This window comes from Vigna radiata, chromosome 9 (genome assembly GCF_000741045.1).
Source record: "Vigna radiata var. radiata cultivar VC1973A chromosome 9, Vradiata_ver6, whole genome shotgun sequence".
In the NCBI taxonomy this organism is placed as follows: Eukaryota; Viridiplantae; Streptophyta; class Magnoliopsida; order Fabales; family Fabaceae; genus Vigna; species Vigna radiata.
Genome location: NC_028359.1, coordinates 14,713,131 through 14,735,934, shown reverse-complemented (window position 1 = coordinate 14,735,934; position 22,804 = coordinate 14,713,131). Strand labels below are relative to the sequence as shown.

General features: G+C 34.5%; 1 protein-coding gene across 1 annotated transcript; it reads right to left on the bottom strand.

Moving 5' to 3' along the window:
• Positions 1-3,927: 3,927 nt before the first annotated feature.
• On the bottom strand, positions 3,928-6,028 carry LOC106773408. Its single transcript, XM_014660104.2, has 4 exons — positions 5,765-6,028; positions 4,982-5,554; positions 4,518-4,862; positions 3,928-4,317 (listed from the first exon to the last, which is right to left on the bottom strand). Exons 1-4 carry the CDS (start codon positions 5,933-5,935, stop codon positions 4,042-4,044), a joined length of 1,365 nt encoding a protein of 454 aa, XP_014515590.2. The 5' UTR covers positions 5,936-6,028; the 3' UTR covers positions 3,928-4,041.
• Positions 6,029-22,804: the final 16,776 nt, after the last annotated feature.

The following is a 22,804-nucleotide window of genomic DNA, read 5'->3' as shown; positions in this document are numbered from 1 at the left end:
AATTTTATAACCTGTAAAAAATTGGCACAATTTTCAAAATGTTTTAAATTATTCATCACATATCTGAGTGTAATGGTATTTTTTTTATATATTATAATAAAATGATACTTTCCTTGTTGTATTAGACTTAGGAATTAAAATATTTGAGAGTTAAATTTTGAAAGTGGTATAAGTTAACAATAATTATATGTGGTTTTATCCCAACAATTAGATAATTAATGAGATATAGATTGCTCCCTCTGAAGTAATTTCATCATTTTTTTATATCTTATTTTTTAAATTTCAAAATAACAACCTTTCTAATTGTATTTTTATCTTCAGCGAAAATTGTCTGGAGAAGAAAAAAACTAAAATAACACTATATATAACTTAAAATTATATTAAAATTAAGAAATTAAATAATTTGTTTAGTTTTAGTGAAATAATATCAAACATTTATTATTATCTATGGATAGAGGAAGTATGAGTAAACTATAGGAGAGAAGTATTAGAATAGAGTTCTTCAAAAATATTAAACTGAACCAAGTTGGTATTGAATTATTTATAATAAAAGTTTACCGAATGTTCTATTAACTTAGTTTTAAAATATTGAATTACTTTTAAATAGAATTACTTAAATTAAATTAAACTATAAATGATGATATTATAAATGAAATGTTTACTTATAATAATCTAAATCATTCATATACTTCAAACAATTTAACAATTTAGAGTAGCTCAATTTGGGTTAGTTGACTCAAATCATATCATAATTAAATTCAATTTTTTTAAATTACTATACAATTTAACTCAATTCTTTTATAACACTTATATGATTTGGTTCAATTTTATGATAGTTCAAATTGGTCCATTTTTTCCACTCTTATATATGACCATGGGATGAAAGAAAATTATTATTTATTATTTCATACTAATATATGCATTATATATTTAATATAATAATGTAATACTTTTTAATTTAAGTTTCATCTTTTTATCTCTTATTTTTTTAACATTTAAAATGTAACATAGGGGAAAATAAGGGTTTTAAAAATAAAGTAATTTTGAGACTTTGAGTTTTTGTTTGAAGATTAGTGTTCTTGAGTTTATATTTTTGTTAGAACATAATTGTTATGATATTTTTTTATTTTTATATTTTTTCTAGGGGCAAAAAGGTCTTTTAGCTTTATTTAATTGGTGTTGAAATTAATTAAGAGAGAGTGTAGAAAGGAAAAGCATGCAAATTAATATAATCTGGATATTTAATAAAGTAATATTATGTAAATATTTTAGAAGATTTAGTTGTTGTTATTTTAAAAATTAGTTAAATGGAAATAGGAGATATAATCTTGGTGGGTTTAAAAGAAATATTATTATTAGAGAAAATCATTATTACATATTATAGATTTTAAAAAGATTTGGTGGTTGATGATATTTAAAAAGTAGTTAAGAGAGAATAAGAGAGGAAATCTTAGTGGTTTTAGAGATAAACTAAGAGATTTTATTAAAACTAAAAGGTCTAGAATAGAAAAGGATAAAAAGGAGAAGAGTAAAAAGGGGTGGACATTTTGTTACCCTAAAAGGGATAAACGAAAATTAGAAAGATAAGGGAGAGAAAAGACATTTTCTAGGAGAAAATAGAGCCGAGAACGGGGCATCAAAAATGGGAGGACCATCAGTGATGTTGTGATTCTTTCTTGGTGATCTTGGAAACAAAATTCGTAAGAGACTAGGTAAGGGGAGTGAATAAAATTACCTTGTGTGTGTAGGGTTTGGCATTGTATGATATTCTTTATTATATGTTGCAATTTGTATGGTTGTTGGTGTGCATGGTAAATTTGGAGTATTGATAATGATGGGTGACGTGAAAGTGGGTGAAAGTGGAAGAGACAAGAAGAGTTAAGTGTGATGTGGAAAAAAGATTCTCTTTGGTCGTGTGATGCAAAAAGAGGATGGTTTGGTAATGATGACTCTTTCGACCGTGTGATGCGGGAAATAGATTTTCTTCGGTCGTGTGATGCGGGAAGAGGATGGTTTGGCAGTGATGACTCTTTGACTGTGTGATGCGGGAAGAGGATGATTTAGTACTGGTGAATCTTTGTCCGAGTAATGTGAGGTTCTATTTGGTCGTGTGATACGGAAAGAGGATGTCATGTGACTCGTAATGAATTTGTTATGGTGATTAGGTGGTGTGGTAGTAAAGAGGAAATAAACCATTGAGTTGTGATGTTAATGTTGTGATATCATTATTGTGATATTAACATTGTGATGTTAATGTTGTGATGATATATGTTTATGATTTGGTTATATTTGTAGTTAATATGATTATTGTATATTATGTGATATGATAATTCTGGTTGCTCACCCTGAAATGTTGTGGTTGTGGTTTACACCTCGTACTTGTACGGGAATAAATGATATAAAGATAAGATCGAATCTAAGTAGCTGACGAGAGTTGAGACGTTATGTTCGAGAATTTACTATTTATTTTCTATTATTTAAAAGTTTCCAAATTTGGAATTTTTATGTAAAAGTGATATTCTGAGATTTTCAGGCAACATTTATGATTATATTTAGCTTCCGCAATTTTAATCATAAACTTTGATCCTAAGACATATATGACACTCCTAGCTCTCTTCTAAGCTCATAAAATCTATCCTTAGGCAATGCCTTTGTGAAAATATCAGCTAATTGATGTAAGGTATCAACATATTCAATTTTACAATCTCCCTTTTGAATATGGTCCCTCAAGAAATGATGTCTAATCTCTATGTGATTAGTACTTGAATGCATTATGGGATTCTTAGTTAAATTTATAGCACTAGTGTTATCACATTTTAATGGAATATTATCAAGGAAGATATCAAAGTCTTCCAGTTGTTGTTTCATCCATAGAATTTGGGCACAACAATTGCCAGCAGCAATATATTCAGCTTCAGTGGTAGACAAAGCTACACATGCTTGTTTCTTTGAGTGCCAAGACACCAAAGAGCAGCCCAGAAAATGACAAGTTCCACTNTTTATTTTACTATTTAGGGTAAGTTTATAATCCTTATTTTTTATTTATTACAATATTTTCTTAAATCTATCATATCATTCAAATTTCTCACAAATTTTTACAAATTTACTTCTAAAATCACTACCAATCACTTTCAAATCTCTTAAAAATACACAATTCACTATAAAATTTTATTAAATTCATCTAGTTATTCTTCTTCAAATCCTTATACTCCATTGAACACCTTTTTTCTTCAATAACTATTAAATTTTGAAAACATACAAATTCAAGATGTAAAGTACTAACAAACAAATACTACTAATCTCAAACACAAAGCAGAAATAATCATTTTTCATATCGTTGTTTAAATATTAATTTAAGGTGAATTGAATGAAATTTTAATAAGTGAATAATAAACCAGGATGAATCGGAATATTCATTTGGTCTGCGGAACTTAAAAGTAAAACTTCATTGGTTCAAGGAAAAATCCAATTTTAAAGATTGAAAAGTTTTGAAAAACTAGTAAAAGAGTTCCTCATCCCTAATTTAAATGCTTCATAAAAGAATATGTAAAATACAAAATTATGAACTCATTTACGAAAGTAATGTTAAAAGAAAGGGTATCTATTTTTATATAAAAACATTACACATTCATGTTAAATTTAATTTACAAAATGAAATGGACAAGAGAGAAGTATATGACATATCTGTTTACTAACTTCATTCAAGCCCAAATTATTAAGAAATTTCATGTACAAACATTCAAACAAAACTCTATAATCTAATGTTATTCCATGTCCAAATTCATGTCACAGCAACAATTCACGCTAACAAGAATTTTCATCAAAAGGTCTTGAACAAAGAAGATAAACATCAAGAGCATGTATAATGTTGGTGAAGCATAACATTGAAATCAACTCATCAAGTAAATTTCAAATAGTATCTAAATTCAACCAGGTAACTTCATATGTAACTCTTATATAATAATTATGAACAAGTGATATTCACCTAGACAATGATAACTAGTGAGAATAAAAAACATGTCTATAACAACATAAACTGCATTAATATTGTCTGAATGTAAGATTGAGTCTACCAGGAGAAAGCCCAGAATCTCTGAGCAATTCCTTCGGAGCTGAATTTGGAAAGACTGATGGCACACCATGGAAAACATGTCGAGATTCACCACCAAATATGAGCACATCTCCAGATTCTAACGTTACCCACTCTGCCTCATCTTCATTCCTTTCATCCCCATAAAGAAAATCTGCAGAATCACCAATAGAGAAAGACACAACAGGCAATCCTTTCTGAAGACTTTCTCTGCTTTCATCACGATCCTGCATCAAACAGTTTCAAGTTAGATTCTTCAGAGTCTGTCCATTTTATAATATGTAACGATAAAAAATCATATCAAGATTCCAAAATATTAAATTTCATCAGCACAGAGAGAAATACAAAAATTTAGAATAAGTCGATAATTACTATATATTTCATCAGTTTTCATAATGAAAAAGGAGAGCAAAAGTTAGGCGCTAACTTGATGAAGACCAAGTTTTCCATTGTTCGTATAAAAGTTGACTATGCAGATGTCAGGAGTCATTGAAGGAAGAATATCCTTCGCATGACGAACTCCATATTCCATTTTAGCTAGAGATTGACCTTTTTCGATTGATCTTGCAACTAGATCACTGAATAGGTCGGGAATACTAGGTGGGGTGCTACCATCAAATACTCGTTTATTTCCATATTTATAGGTTTGAGGATCCCAATCCATACCAAGGCACATCATCTTCAACCGAAGTTTCGCTCCATTTGCATATCCTGGTTGATAGAATCCTCCAGGACCTAGACCAAGTTCACGACAAACTCTCACTATCTCCACCTAAAAAATGTAGCAATACATTAATCAAACTTAAAAATATCATTAACAACATTTCATCTTCCTAAAAGGAATTACAAAACAGTATCCTAAATACAGAAGCAAGTGAAGATGATGTATACCTGTCCATCATGGCTTATGAAATTTTTCAAGAGAACCATCCCAGGCCTCAACACCCACCCTTCTGATCTTTCATCAAGCATCACAGTTCTACTTTCCTTGTTTTCTCCATGCAAAGTAGATTTTGTTAAAGCATGATGTCTTCTTCCACGAAAGCAAATGTCAAATGGTCTGAACTCTGGTTTGTTAACCGAAGAATCAAACATGGGACCACCAACTGCAGCATGGTTTGAATTGGTGCCACTATCATGAGGTCTATTGAGAGAATCAGGTTTCTTCGGCCAACATTGATTGCTGTGAGGCGATTCATCATGGGGACCTGACAAGCTAGAATCTTCTGCAACTTCCTTTGTAAGAGGTGGCTTAGAATGTTCAAAATTAGAGGTTGGTACACTACATTTGTATCCACTGGGAATGGCCGATTCTAAATCAACACGAGTTCTCTTGATGAATTTTTTTGGTTTAAAACCAGTAATAGGTGACCAAGGGAGTGAAAACTTCACTTTCTTTCTACGCAGCGGGACTGGAACACTACCAATCATAATAATGTTCTCACTGTCATAATCATCCTCAATCTGCTATCAAATCGTGGAAATTAAAAACAGAAAATGGTTATTTCTAACAGATATGTAATCTCAAATGCAGCAGACAAAGCATAATACTATAATACTACAATTTTTATTGAATCCCCCAAGCCAACAAACCCAGATTAAGGTACATGTTTATAATAATAATGCTTCATTCATCAAGCCACTGAACAATGACATAAAACTGTTGAATCATACATGGTTTTTGAGGATAGCAGAGTCTGCAACACGTGGTAAAGACTTGGTGCTGGAATTGACAATTTTACCCATTTTGTTCGAAACTTGGAGAAAGAAATGGTTGCAGATTGGTGACAGAGGAGATTGAAAGTGAAATAGTAACTTAAGAGGAATTGGATGTGAAACAAGCATGGATATGCTAATTAAAAACCACCGGTCATCATTAAACTTTTGGTTTTGATTCCTATAAGATGTTATACATCCAATGATATGTAACAGTGACTTAATTGAGATTGTAAATATCAATAGTTTTTCGGGAAAATATAAGATGTTATAAATTTTATTTTAAAGTGTTTCTTCACAGGATTTGAGGAAGTGGCCACTGAGAGAAATTGAAGCAATGAATTTATTATGGACTTTGGTTTTATGGTGGTGATTCATATGCAATGCAGTTACAATTGATTCCACTTCCACACAACCTTTCAATGTAAAAGCACTTTACAACTATAAACAATTTGAAATTTTCATTTGATTTGATTTATTTTTCTATTAATTTATTGAGTTTAATCCTACCACGAGACTACAATTTATAAGATACTTTCATTTATCAATATTTATGTATTAAAATATTTTTATTAAATATTAAAGTTTGTATTGAAAGAGTTTGAATATTAAGTGTGGCACTATATTATGCCAAAAATGTTGTGATATTTACTTAGAATTCCAGAAGTTTAGAAGAGAAAAAAAGTATTTCTTTTTCCTAGAAGCACACTTATTCCCAATTTATGTTCATTAAAGTCTATTAAAGTTTTAATCTTCAACAATAGTTTTATAGTTTTATGTTTCCCTGCCTTTCAGTCTAAGTATATATCAACATTAATTCAAAGTCAAAGATTGAAGGTTGAAGATTCTTTTTCAAAGATGATTAAATTTTATAACCTGTAAAAAATTGGCACAATTTTCAAAATGTTTTAAATTATTCATCACATATCTGAGTGTAATGGTATTTTTTTTATATATTATAATAAAATGATACTTTCCTTGTTGTATTAGACTTAGGAATTAAAATATTTGAGAGTTAAATTTTGAAAGTGGTATAAGTTAACAATAATTATATGTGGTTTTATCCCAACAATTAGATAATTAATGAGATATAGATTGCTCCCTCTGAAGTAATTTCATCATTTTTTTATATCTTATTTTTTAAATTTCAAAATAACAACCTTTCTAATTGTATTTTTATCTTCAGCGAAAATTGTCTGGAGAAGAAAAAAACTAAAATAACACTATATATAACTTAAAATTATATTAAAATTAAGAAATTAAATAATTTGTTTAGTTTTAGTGAAATAATATCAAACATTTATTATTATCTATGGATAGAGGAAGTATGAGTAAACTATAGGAGAGAAGTATTAGAATAGAGTTCTTCAAAAATATTAAACTGAACCAAGTTGGTATTGAATTATTTATAATAAAAGTTTACCGAATGTTCTATTAACTTAGTTTTAAAATATTGAATTACTTTTAAATAGAATTACTTAAATTAAATTAAACTATAAATGATGATATTATAAATGAAATGTTTACTTATAATAATCTAAATCATTCATATACTTCAAACAATTTAACAATTTAGAGTAGCTCAATTTGGGTTAGTTGACTCAAATCATATCATAATTAAATTCAATTTTTTTAAATTACTATACAATTTAACTCAATTCTTTTATAACACTTATATGATTTGGTTCAATTTTATGATAGTTCAAATTGGTCCATTTTTTCCACTCTTATATATGACCATGGGATGAAAGAAAATTATTATTTATTATTTCATACTAATATATGCATTATATATTTAATATAATAATGTAATACTTTTTAATTTAAGTTTCATCTTTTTATCTCTTATTTTTTTAACATTTAAAATGTAACATAGGGGAAAATAAGGGTTTTAAAAATAAAGTAATTTTGAGACTTTGAGTTTTTGTTTGAAGATTAGTGTTCTTGAGTTTATATTTTTGTTAGAACATAATTGTTATGATATTTTTTTATTTTTATATTTTTTCTAGGGGCAAAAAGGTCTTTTAGCTTTATTTAATTGGTGTTGAAATTAATTAAGAGAGAGTGTAGAAAGGAAAAGCATGCAAATTAATATAATCTGGATATTTAATAAAGTAATATTATGTAAATATTTTAGAAGATTTAGTTGTTGTTATTTTAAAAATTAGTTAAATGGAAATAGGAGATATAATCTTGGTGGGTTTAAAAGAAATATTATTATTAGAGAAAATCATTATTACATATTATAGATTTTAAAAAGATTTGGTGGTTGATGATATTTAAAAAGTAGTTAAGAGAGAATAAGAGAGGAAATCTTAGTGGTTTTAGAGATAAACTAAGAGATTTTATTAAAACTAAAAGGTCTAGAATAGAAAAGGATAAAAAGGAGAAGAGTAAAAAGGGGTGGACATTTTGTTACCCTAAAAGGGATAAACGAAAATTAGAAAGATAAGGGAGAGAAAAGACATTTTCTAGGAGAAAATAGAGCCGAGAACGGGGCATCAAAAATGGGAGGACCATCAGTGATGTTGTGATTCTTTCTTGGTGATCTTGGAAACAAAATTCGTAAGAGACTAGGTAAGGGGAGTGAATAAAATTACCTTGTGTGTGTAGGGTTTGGCATTGTATGATATTCTTTATTATATGTTGCAATTTGTATGGTTGTTGGTGTGCATGGTAAATTTGGAGTATTGATAATGATGGGTGACGTGAAAGTGGGTGAAAGTGGAAGAGACAAGAAGAGTTAAGTGTGATGTGGAAAAAAGATTCTCTTTGGTCGTGTGATGCAAAAAGAGGATGGTTTGGTAATGATGACTCTTTCGACCGTGTGATGCGGGAAATAGATTTTCTTCGGTCGTGTGATGCGGGAAGAGGATGGTTTGGCAGTGATGACTCTTTGACTGTGTGATGCGGGAAGAGGATGATTTAGTACTGGTGAATCTTTGTCCGAGTAATGTGAGGTTCTATTTGGTCGTGTGATACGGAAAGAGGATGTCATGTGACTCGTAATGAATTTGTTATGGTGATTAGGTGGTGTGGTAGTAAAGAGGAAATAAACCATTGAGTTGTGATGTTAATGTTGTGATATCATTATTGTGATATTAACATTGTGATGTTAATGTTGTGATGATATATGTTTATGATTTGGTTATATTTGTAGTTAATATGATTATTGTATATTATGTGATATGATAATTCTGGTTGCTCACCCTGAAATGTTGTGGTTGTGGTTTACACCTCGTACTTGTACGGGAATAAATGATATAAAGATAAGATCGAATCTAAGTAGCTGACGAGAGTTGAGACGTTATGTTCGAGAATTTACTATTTATTTTCTATTATTTAAAAGTTTCCAAATTTGGAATTTTTATGTAAAAGTGATATTCTGAGATTTTCAGGCAACATTTATGATTATATTTAGCTTCCGCAATTTTAATCATAAACTTTGATCCTAAGACATATATGACACTCCTAGCTCTCTTCTAAGCTCATAAAATCTATCCTTAGGCAATGCCTTTGTGAAAATATCAGCTAATTGATGTAAGGTATCAACATATTCAATTTTACAATCTCCCTTTTGAATATGGTCCCTCAAGAAATGATGTCTAATCTCTATGTGATTAGTACTTGAATGCATTATGGGATTCTTAGTTAAATTTATAGCACTAGTGTTATCACATTTTAATGGAATATTATCAAGGAAGATATCAAAGTCTTCCAGTTGTTGTTTCATCCATAGAATTTGGGCACAACAATTGCCAGCAGCAATATATTCAGCTTCAGTGGTAGACAAAGCTACACATGCTTGTTTCTTTGAGTGCCAAGACACCAAAGAGCAGCCCAGAAAATGACAAGTTCCACTAGTACTCTTCCTATCAATTTTACAACCACCGTAATTTGCATTAGAGCCTATTAAACTAGGTGAAGCATCTGAAGGATACCAAAGTCCAAAAGAAGTAATTCCTTTAAGGTATTTCAAGATTCTCTTGACAACAGTCAAATGAGATTCTTTAGGGGTGGCTTGGTACCTAGCACATACACATACACTTTGCATAATATCTGGTCTACTAGCAGTTAGGTACAACAAAGATCCTATCATACGTCTAAACATAGTTTCATTTACTCCTTTTCCAGATTCATCGTTATCTAAATAGCAAGAGGTTTCCATAGGTGTACTAGCTTCTTTGCAAGTATCCATACCAAATTTCTTAAGAAATTTCCCTATAATATTTTTTTTGGGAGATAAAAGTACCTCCATTCATTTGCTTTATTTGTAGTCCTAAAAAGAAATTCAGCTCACCCATCAGAGACATCTCAAACTCACCTTGCATTATTTTTGCAAATTCTTCACACAAAGAGTCATCAGTTGACCCAAATATAATATCATCTACGTAAACTTGCACAATCAATATGTGTTTTCCTACTTTCTTTATAAATAAGGTTGAATAAACCTTACCTCTTGAAAAATCATTATCAATTAAGAAGGTACTAAGTCTTTCATACCAAGACCTAGGTGCCTGTTTAAGACCATACAGTGCCTTTTTCAATTTATAAACATGATCAGGATATTTGAAATCCTCAAAACCAGGAGGTTGACTAACATACACTTCCTTTTTTATAAAACCATTTAAAAAAGAACTTTTCACATCAAATTGATACAGTTTAAATTTCATCAAAGATGCATATGCGAGTAATAATCTAATTGCTTCTAACTTGGCCACCGGTGCATATGTTTCATCATAGTCTATACCTTCTTCTTGACAGTAGCCCTTTGCAACTAGCCTTGCTTTGTTCTTTGTGATGTTTCCATCTTCATCAAGCTTGTTCCTAAATACCCATTTTGTTCTTATGATTTGATAATCATCTTGCTTCGGAATAAGTTCACAGACTTCATTCCTTTTAAATTGATTTAGCTCTTCTTGCATAGCAACGCACCACTTATCATCTTGAAGAGCTTCCTTTATGTTCTTGGGTTCTATTTGAGACACAAAAGCTACAATTAGACAAAAATTATTAACATTATGTCTAGTAGTTACCCTTTTTGAAATATCTTTGATGAGTCGTTATTTCTTGAACTATATTTAGTTTATTGCACTTAAATAAACAAGGGAATTGTGTTTAATTGTCTGTTATTTCCCCGTTTTCCGAATTCTACTTAATTTGGTCGAAAATTGGTAATTGTGCTAATTTGGATTTTCTGAGCTGATTAAGTGCATTTCTGGTTGTAGGGAAGTTGTGGAAACATCATCTGGAGCATTAGGATATGGCGTGACACATTCAAAGGCTCAACATTTAGTCATTTAGAATCTAATTAAAGTTGTAATTTCGTTTTCTAGAAGTCCTTAATTAGAATTAGGTGTTTTGGACCCTTTTAGGAGCAATTTTGTAAAAAACCCATGTATAGGACATGTGGCTTTTAGCTAGGGTTTCATTAGAAGGTGGTCCCCACCAATTTTAGAGTCTTGGACGGTCTTTAGAGGGGAGAATGCCGAGACACACTCTTGGGCTCCCATAGCCACACTTCATACTTCATGTTTTTAAACTTTTCTCTCCTAGGGTTTCATGGATGAACATGCCTTAAGGGAGCTTGCTTGGTATTTCGGTTTTGGGCCATTTGAATGAAGAAAATTGCAGATTTTCTTTGTCTCTTAACTTACTCTTGGTTGTCTTAGCTCATTGATGGTGAAAAACCATTCATTTCTACTTCCATTTGCTTATTCTTGATGCTTGAAGCTTGAGCTTTGGAGTTTGTCTTTGCATTTCCATGGTGGATGTTGGGTTTGAGTAACTTTATATTTCGTTTTCCTCTCCTTTTGCTACTGTTTCTCTCGGTTTTCATCTCATTTTAACTGGTTGGATGATAAAAATGGAGTTCTATGTGAGTTTTGGGTTGAAAACAGCTTAAGTTGATGTATGGGTGTTGTGGTTTGGACTCTTTCCTCTTGATTTTCGGTTTTGATGTTTGAAACAAGGATGGGACTAGATTTTGGTGTTGTTATTGTGGCTGGACAGAGCTGGAATTGATTGCTTGGTTATCATTTTCGTTTTTGCAAGGGAAATAGAAATGGAAGATTTGGTTAGGTTGAAGTAGCATATGTTTGGGTTTATTGTTCATGACTTGTTTTGAATTGGATTCCTTGAGTTTTATGGTGTATGTTTCAGTAAAATGGAGGAAGAAAACATGAATGGTGTGTTGGTAGGGAAAGAAAAACGAAAATGGAGATAGGAACGAGGAGAGAAGGTGCATTAAGTTTTTACCCGATTTGGACAAGCACAAAAGATGCTCACTTTCACTCTAGGAATGTTTCCACTTTTGAATTTTGTATTTTCCTTGCTTGTTCCAGCCGTGAATCACCATGAGAATGGAGGATGTTTGAGGTTATTTTCTTTGCTTTTACTTTGGTTACATGGCACCTTGGGTTTACACTTTGGTTTGAAGCATTTTTTTTGGCAATTCCACCTGTAGTTCACGTAAATTGTGTCTTGGTGTGTGGTTCCATTTTATTTTTCTGCATGGGAAGAGTGAGAGGACGAATTTATGGTGTTTGGAAGGCACATGTTAATTTCCTTGAAAAATGGTGCACATGGGAGAAGAAGTCAACACATTTTGTAGCTTATAGAAGGTGAAATTGAAGTTTGACTTGGGTGCATGGTGACTCACGGCCATGTGTTTTTCCTTGGCCAATTTATTTGTTAATTGCACCTTGGTTCACATAAATTACTAGAAGTTAAATAGGCTTGTTAATTTCTCTTGTTTTCACTTAGTTCAATTAGTAGGTTGAGTTGTTTTTCATCCACTTAATTTATTGTTGCATTTTAATGGCTTTAATTGTGTTTGGATATTTATCTATTGCATTGTTCAATTAACTTTTTCCGTTCACTACGTTATCTATTTTGTTTGGTTTCTTTACCTTCTTGCATTTCCATTTTCCTCACTTGGTTTAGAGATAGTTTGGTCTCAATGTAGAATCGTTCGGTCATTTGTAAGACCGTTCGGTCTTCATGCTTTGTCCATTTATTTCAAAGTTTTCAAGTATGTTTGGTTGCTTTTAATTTTCAATTTTAATTTAATTTAATTTTCCTTGTAAAAACCTTTCACAACCCCCTCCCACTTCGTGTTAGACCTAAGACTCGAACGACATTTGGTCCTTGAGAGGCGACCTAGGGGTCATTCCCTAGCTATACTGCATTTCTCATATGCAATCAAATTTGTATGGACCGCGACACCTATCAATCTCCAATGATGTTGTACAAGGAGAGTCCTCTTGGTCATCTTTTCGAAGAGCTTCCCTCAAATAATCCTCATCACCTGCAATTGGTTTATTTGACTCAAGAAGGTTTACCTCAAGGTCCACAATCTCATCAAAGACAACATGCATTGATTCTTCAAATATCAAAGTTCTTCTATTGAATACTCTATATGCTTTGCTAGTCAAAGAGTATCCTAGGAAAACTGCTTCATCAGATTTTGCATCAAATTTACCAAGATTATCTTTACCATTTGCATCCAATATTTTCAAGTGAGATACATTTAGTTTTCTACCATTTAACAGTTCATATGGAGTTAATTTTAGAATTGGTCTAATAAGCATTTTGTTTAACACATAACAAGCAGTACTAACTGCATCATCCCAAAAGTATTTTGGCACATTAGATTCATTCATAAGTGTTCTAGCTAATTCTTCTAAAGATCTATTTTTCCTTTCAACAACACCATTTTGTTGGGAAGTTGTAGGTGCAGAAAAGTTATGTGCTATGCCATATTCTTCACAAAATTTTTCAAAAGATTTATTTTCAAATTCACCACTGTGATCACTTCTCAATGTTTTGATTTTCAAATCTTTTTCATTTTGAATACGTTTAGAAAAAGATTTAAAAGCTTTGTAGGCTTCACTTTTCAAAGTTAAAAAGAAGGTCCAGGAAAATCTAGTGTAATCATCAACAATTACAAAAGCATAGTAATTTCCACCAAAACTTTTAATTCTAGATGGACCAAATAAGTCCATATGTAAAAGTTCTAAAGGTTTTGAAGTAGAAATCATGCTTTTGGATGAGAAAGAAGATTTAGTTTGTTTACCTTTTTGACATGCAGTGCATAACTTGTCTTTCTCAAATTTTAGTTTAGGCAAACCAATCACAAGGTCTTTTGAAATTAGTTTATTCAAGTGTTGCATATGAATATGTGCAGCTCTTTTATGCCATAGCCAAGGATTTTCTTCTTTAGCAACTAAGCATGTTATACTATGACTAGATGCACTTTCAATATCAATTAGATATATATTGTTATGCCTAACACCTTGCAAAGCAATATCAGTAGCATCTTTAAAGTAAACAATGCATTTATCACTTTCAAATGTTACCTTGAGACCTTTGTCACACAGTTGACTTATGCTTAGGAGGTTATGCTTGAGGCCTTCAACATACAAGACATCTCTTATAGTCAATGTGTTTCGTCCTCCAATGTCTCTGGTACCCATGATTCTACCTTTTTTTTTATCTCGATATGTTACAAATCCTTGTTTTTTCTTCTCAAAAGAGATAAACCTTTTCTTGTCACTGGTCATGTGTCTTGAGCATCCACTGTCAAGATACCACAACGACTTCTTTGACTTAGTAGGTTCCTACAAAACAAATTAGCAAGAATTTTAGGTCCCCAATCTAATTATGGGTCCTTCGGGTTAGTTCATGAAAGTATATATCATTTCAGCCGGAGCCCCAAACACTGAGGAAGAAAACTATGAGGATGCTGACGATGAGAGTCAGGAGGACTCTGATGACAGCATGGGCTGATTGTAGACATCTACTGAGGGATGTCCATAGACAGGATTTTAGTTTTTCTTTCTTTTACTTTCATTCTTATCTTTACATTTAAATTTTTAGAACAGGTTGAATTTTTAATTTCAGTGTGTATACTTGGCTTGAATACTTTTTCTGAAAATGTTTGACTGACTGATATGCATGATGGAACTATTTGATGATTATTTGATGTGGATGATAATTGAGTTGTGTTGTTTGTTAATATCCAAGAAATAGATGTGTGATGAATTATGATTGTGGTTATGATGCTAAGCAGGGTGTATGAATGAATCTTGTGTAAGAAAGCATGTTGTGTGAGCTTTTGAGCTCCAGAGTTTTATTGTTGTATGCATTGTTCACAGGAAAACATGAATGATATTCCTTAATCTTGATGATTGATTGAATTACATGTGAATATCATATGATCAAGGCCATTTTTTAAAACCCTTCTCTAGCCAAATTTTCACCCAAAATACTTGAAAATATTATACCCTTTTTGAACCTTAGCCTTAAACAGGATGTGAACCCTTGTCTTAAAATTCTTTACCTTCAGTTGGGTTGAGCTTAATTGTTTGCGATGAAAAGGTTCAAGTTTGGGGTTGTATGGGGGAAATTGAAAGGCAAGTGAAAAAGCATTGAGCTCAAATGTTAAGAAAGAAAAATACATGAGAAAAAGAAAAGAAAAGAAGAAAAGCATGAAGATGAGCTCAATGAAAAAGAAAAGGGGAAAAAGTTGGGAATAAGAGAGATTGATGAGGAAGAGAGTTGTGCTTAATTGTTGAAAAGAAAAAAAGGAAGGAAAAGAAAAAAAAGAAAGAAAAGAAAAGAAAAAAAAAGAGATGAATAAAAAGAATAAAAAGGAATGAAAAAGTGTCAGAGAGCATGGTATGGATGGAACAAACTGGTAACCGTAATGGGGGCACCAAAACACGCACACACACCACCATTCTGTGACGCCTAGCTACTCCAACCATCAGCCCCCACACAAATTCTACTAGCACCCTTCCACCACCATCATCCTCATCAAATCTCCATCACTCACACAACGCCTTTCACTCCTATTACTCGCTTCCAATAATATCCAGATTTCACACACAACACAACAGAATAACATACACCTCATCTGCATATCCTAGAAACCAAAAAAAATAGAGAAGAAAAAATCAACCTCCACCTCCATCACGCTGCCCATGGTCATCCAAAACCATTCCAAAACACCATCTAGTTGGACACCCTCTTCATTTTGATTCCCAATGGCACACATCAGAAAATGATTCTCCCTCACCACATAACAAAAATCAATTCCCCTTCACCACTCTATGCTCAATGACTAGAACAGACACTCCTGTTTTTCACCAGCAATTCATCCAAATTCTTGAGACACTCCTTTCCTCTCCATCACCCAACACACACAGGATACCCCTTTGGGCTCACCATTCTAGCTTATACCATGTTTCCCATGACCATTTAACAACCCATCAAAAAAAACACCCAAAACAGATTTTAACCAACCAGCAGGGACGAACAAAACCATATTCCTCATCTCTAACAGTCTCCAAATTTCACCCCACTAGGAACCCAAGCTACCATCACACAACTCACACAGACCGCACCCTATCACCCACCACTGTGCACACATAACTCTTGACTCACGTTCACCATGCTATCCTGACACCCAACAACACTATCAACACAACAAAATCACCTTGCTGGAACCCGTTTCATCCATCAGGCTCAAGGAATTTGATTTGGCCCATCCAACCACAATCATCATCACCTTTCATAATCCATGATCCGCAGCAGTACTCACCATCACGGTCCACGCTTCATTGCTTCAACTTCCTCCATCACAGAAATACAAAACAAAAAGAAAAACAGAGAAGAACAAATCCAATCAAAGCACAGAAGCAGAGTGAGAGGTGGTGGCGTCGTCTGGCTTCACTTGCGGTGTTGATTTGGATTTCGAATAGGAAAAGGGGAAAAGGGAAACCCCTGCCTTTGAGCCGCGCCGAATCGGCAGTTGACGAGGGAGATCATTCGATGGGGAGGAAGGTATGTCCATGGTGGTGTTAGCAAGCGGCTGTCGGCGTCGTTCAAGACGGTGAAGACACGTCGGAAACCAGAGGGTATCTCCATCGCGTGGGAAGGAAGAAGGAAGGTATAGCTGCTCCGATTGGCGTGGACGGCGTCGTCGGCGATGGTCTCGATCAACCAAAGGAAGGTGACAGCTACGACGCGAGGAGGAACCTTGGTGGTGACCGGCATCGCCGCCGGCAATCATGATAGTGAGAAGAAGAGGGGTCATGGCGCGGTGCTGACAGAAGTTGTGGCGGTGATCGGCGCCACTAGGTGACGCCTTGGACGACGACTTGTGGCGGTTGCATCTGGCACAGTGTTGGCCGGTTGGGTGGGAGTTGAATCGTGGTTGTGAGCGGCGGAGGTGAGATCTCTAGCTCCCTTCGTTCAGAGAAGAAGAGGATTGTGGGTCTGGTTGGGTGCTATCGCAAATGAGAGGAAATTGGGACCCCTAATGTCTCTGTTAGGGTTAGCAAGTTTTGGGTCAGCTGTTGGGCCCATTCTCTTCTCCTGCCACCACACCAATGCTATTTGCACATATACTCCATGTCTGCAAACAAAGAAAGGAGGATTGGACCGGAACGTGTTATCCGCACCCCCATTTTCGGCCATACACCCCTACGTTACTGGGCTTGGCTATTGGGTCGCGTTCTTTCTCTTTCTGCCACCTCTTACATTCCCATTCGTACTCCCAATCCAATTCTGCAAATAAAAAAGAGACCTTGGGCATGGCCAGTAACCACTACATGCAACCTCCAACTTTGCTGCTGCACCTCTTGGACCTGGATCAACAAATTTCGAGTTGCACCTCCATTTTTGGGCTTACACCCCTAACAGACTACAAGGCCAGAAGCTTCAATATTTTTCAGCACCCCCGGTTTTAATCTCTGCACCCCTATTCTTATTAGGCTTGGACTGTGATGTTTTTTATTCTCTTTGTTTTTTTTTTTTTATTTCTTTAGCTTTGACATTTGTTTTATTATTGTTTGATTATTAAAATAAAAAGTATAAAAAAATCATAAAAAATAAAAAATCAAATAAAAATATTTTGGAAAGATTTAAGCACACGTGCGACCGCTCGCGTAGGCCTTGTGCTGAAAATCTTTTCCTTTTCTTTTACAAANCAAATAAAAATATTTTGGAAAGATTTAAGCACACGTGCGACCGCTCGCGTAGGCCTTGTGCTGAAAATCTTTTCCTTTTCTTTTACAAAAATCAAAAAAATCAAATAAAAATATTTTGGAAAGATTTAAGCACACATGCGACCGCTCGCGTAGGCCTTGTGCTGAAAATCTTTTCCTTTTCTTTTACAAAAATAAAAAATCAAATAAAAATATTTTGGAAAGATTTAAGCACACGTGCGACCGCTCGCATAGGCCTTGTGCTAAAGATCTTTTCCTTCTCCTTTATACGAAAAATCAATAAAAAATATTATTTTAAGGGTTCTAGCGCATGTGTGATCGCACGCATCGTCCTTGTGCTAGAAAACCTTTTCTTCTTCTTTTATATAAAAATACCAAAAAGTAAAATCTTCAAAAACTAAAAACATCTTCAAACAACAATTTTTCAAAAGAACTACGTAACCCTGATTTCTCAGTCTGACTGAGAATACGTAGGAGCAAGGTCAATCCTTGTCGGGCCCAAAAAACCTAAAAAATATTTTGTTTCTTTATTTTGTTGTTCTTGGGATAGTTAAACATTTTGCAAACCATATCTTTATTCGCGCATTTAATTAAAGGTACTGCCTTCGGGCAGGCGTTGTAGGGTGCTAACACCTTCCCTACACGTAACCGACTCCCGAACCCGAAATTCAGTTTTCGCAGACCTTGCCTTATCATTTCATGGTTTTTTCCATAGTTTTCCAGAATAAACTATGGTGGCGACTCCAAAACATTTTTCAAATTGTTTTCATTTTGGATCGTCGTCCCGTCGCGATTCCGGTTGCGACAGATAGCGACTCCGCTGGGAACATTCGAGAGTCAGTCCATTTAATTAAATGCGCGAATTTCAATGTGGTTTTGCTTTGTGTTTTTCTTTCCCTTTTCTATATCTGTGCTTGATATTTGGAATAACTACAATAACTGTTGAATATAGAACCCTAGGCTAGAAAACATGTTATATCTGCCTGGGAATCTTCTGGTTGTTTTGCAGGTGAGGGTTTGGGTGCATTACATTCTCCCTTCACACACACACATATTATGCATCCATTGAGTGAGGCCCTATACCCGGGTCTGAGCGTAACTTAGAATTAGAGGAGTTGTGTAGCGGTGTCACTCTGGGATGTACTTCCTGTTTGGCTATCGTGAGAACTCCAGCTAGAGTCTGTTCTCTTCACTTGTGTCTCCTCATCTAGTTAATTACTCGACTGTTGTGGAGATGCTATAAAGGGGGCCATAGCTCTAGTGACCTTTGATCCTTAGGCTCATGGAACTATCCTGGTGAGAATGCATATACTCGACCTTGAATCTGAAGTGTTGAACCTTCTCTAAGGCACAAAGGGAGATGTGTGTATCCTTATAACCCTCACTTTTGTTTAATAAAATCAAGCACCTTCTACATATCAGTACTTTCTTTTTTCTTTCTTCCTTTGTCGCTTGTGTTTTTGTGGTCTTGTCACATTTTATGGGATCTAGTCAAGAAATTATAAAGTTGTGGTTACGGTAAAAATGGAAATTAACATGGGATTTTGAGTCAAGGGGCATTCAAGTTTAAACTTTTTGAAGAAAAACATATGCATTGAAGTCAAGGGGGGCAGTATCAATCTCTTGAGGGATATGAAAAAGATGACCTTGAAAAATGCATTCAGGATTGGGTGGGAATTTGTTGACCCTGGCAGAGGTGGAGGTCCAGACAACAACAATTATTGTTTTAGCCCAACACTATGACCCATTTCTAGTTGATGCCAACAATAGAAGAATTTGAGGAGACCTTAGATGTATTCCTCAAGGGAAACACTTCATACCACCTTGGGCAGTATATACCTGATTTGCAGCTAGCAAGGATAATGAAAGTTCCCCCTATGAAGTTGGAGAGTGAATTCATACTTAAAGGTACAACAAGGGACCTTCCTCAAGGATACCTATGGTGGTTCTTGCATTGATTGACCGAGGAGGAAAAGTGGTAAACACGTGAATGTACTAGCTTTTATCGACTATGGTGTCATGCTTTTTCCTAGTACAAGGAATTTTGTTGACTATGTCGCCATGAATGCATTTACGGAATACAAAGTTTGCTCTGAGTATACAATCATGGTTGTCCTAGCTGAAGTTTATTGGACCCTTAATCAGTGTTACGAGCCAAAGACAAGAAAAAGATTATGTTGTTTATTGGTGTCGTATGTATGATTCATCTCTTGCATGAGTAAAGTAGTTTTGAATGCCATGTGTCCCCTAGGAACTACTACGGTTAAACTTAAGATGAAAGAGGCAAATGAATGAACGCAGCTCTATGCAGGCTCAGAAGAGGAAAGGTTTAAATGGCATGTCTATTGGTAGCAAATATCATGTATCGCACGTTGTTGCAGGAATTACCCTATTGTCCCCCTCATGGGTATCCATTGTTGTGTGTGTGTCAAAAAAAAAAAGAAAGAAAGAAAAGAAGAGAAAAAGAAACAAACTAACAAAAACAAAAAAAAAAAGAAAAAAAAAAGAAAGAAAGAATATTTTGGGTATCCTATGAGAGGGTCGCCAACACCTGCATCTCTTACCACATTGCAGATCTTCTGAGGAAGATACCTTTACTAAAATGCTTTATGCTAGGGACACTTGGGGCAACGTTTTTCGAAGAGAGGCCCGAGATCATGGACTATTAGTGAAAGATTCCCTTAGCCAAATTGACCAAGAAGAGGGTTAAGACAATCAAGTTGCCATTCAAGCTAATTTCTCCATACCTAAACTGCAAGAAACAAGTTCATAATGCTAAGCAGCGGGTGAGAGTAGTAGTGGCAAAATTGAAGGAGGAACGACGTCGTCAAGCTAAAAAAAAGAAGGCATAAAAAAGCTAGTGATTCCTTATAAAGAGTATGTTGTTGAACAAAGGGCGAGCTACAGAGTTCGAAGAGAGGCCTAAGATCATGGACCATTAACGAAAGATTTCCCTTAGCCAGATTGATCACAAAGAGGGTTAATACAATCAAGTTGCCAACCAAGTTTATCATTCAGGTTAATTTCTCCTGACCCAAATGGTGAAAAGTAATTTCACAATGCTGAACAACGTGTGAAAGAAACAGTGGCCAAACTGAAAAAGGAAGGTTAGCATCATGCTAAAAAGGAGACATCAAGTTGACAATTCAAATGAAGGCACATGTTGTTGAACAAGGGTGAATTGAAAGTGAAGCCTCTCACCAATGAAGCCATTGAAAACGTTCCTAAGTCATTAGCCGAGGCTGAGTCTGCATTGCCGATATTTTAACCTGCTTAAGGGGATTGAAACATTCCTCAATTGCTGCAAGAAATCAATGGGAGAAATGAAAAATCTGATGGTTAAGGCCCTAGGGTAGTTGACCAAGACTTCATATGCCTCACATTTTGTGAACTTCTGAATGATGTGCTACCCTGTTGACTCATGTTTCGTGTTAATTTCCAGATTATATCGGGGCAATGTTTTCATAGCTTTATAATTTCTGACTAGAGAATTTGAACTACATGGTCTTCTTTTTTTTCTTTTCATTTTTATTTTCTTTTTGTTTCATCTAATAATTTTTTAAAAAAAAAATAAAAATTCAAGATACCCTAAAGGACTCGAACCAGTTACCAAATCTTGGAGAACCAAGGAGAGGTTCAAGAAGGGATGAAAAGTTGATATCCAACAATTGAAGGGGCAAATGAGCCAAGCCTTAGAGGCCCTGAATGCCTTACAGGGAACTGAAGATTCCTGTGCACCTCAGCCTCAACAAAGAGTATCAGAGACCCAAAATTTCCCTTACATGGTCTTCCCCTAAATTGCATTTCACCCTCAGGAGCGTACTTGGGGCAAGTTCACACTCGAGAGGCCGAAGATAACGCAGTTGAAGTGGAGAACAAGCTTGGGGCAACCACTTTCATGGTCCCTAGGAAAATGCTTTAATCAAGTATTGTGAGCATGACGATGACAAGGCAATCTGAGTTAAAATTTTCTTTCCCTGTTTGCACACCAGTGGATGTTGAGGTTGACAGGGGTAAATTTGAAATGCTGAAAAAAGATGACAATCATAGAGTATGGAGGAAGCTCTAAGTTTGAAAATGTTGTAGAGCTATGCTTAGTCCTAGATGTGGTGATATCTCCCAAAGTTTAAATTATCCAGAGGGACCGCTTGTCTTATAAGCCACCTCATGGCGTATGGGAAGAAAATGGTCGTTCATGCATGTGATGAAAGATTGCTAATTCATTCCTTTCAAGGTAGATTGTCTGACATGGCATTAACTGAGGCTATCATCTTGAACATTCGTGCATCCAATCTTGGGAGGATCTGGTGGGTGCTTTCTTGAAGCGTTTCAAATATAATACGAATGTGGCATCTCATAGATTACAACTACAGGGTATGATGAAAAAGGAGTCAAAATCATTCAAAGAGTATGCCTAAAGGTGGAAAAAGTGTTGCTCAAGGAAAGTCTCTTATGAGTGATAACGAGATGGTTGACACATTCCTAAATACTTTGCAATCGCCCTTTTGTGAGACCATGGTGAGTAGTGTTTCCTCAAACTTTGAAGACCTGAGAATACTTGAAGAAAAAATTGAAGTTAGTGTGAGGATTGGAACAATCGCGCAAAGTCATGTCATGATAGCAAATATGAACAAGTCAAGTTTAAGCTTGGAAGGAGAAGAAGGGAAAGAGTTCAATCGCATTACAATGCATTGGCCTACCCTCCATCTGAAACAATTCTAAGACGAAATCGAAGACTCGACTTAGACTCAGCTTCTCACTAATCGCTGGGCAGGAAAAGGCTGCGAGCTTCACTCCTATACATATGACTTAGGCAATGTTGTTTCCAAGTTTGCTACAAAAAGGATTGGTCTCTACTTGTTCCATGAAGCCTTTAAAGCCTCAATACCTCAAGACTCATGATGTAAAAGGTGGTTACCACAAAGAGGCTATCGATCATTCCATCAAAAGTGTTGGGTGTTCAAGTTCAAATGCAGTCTTTGAT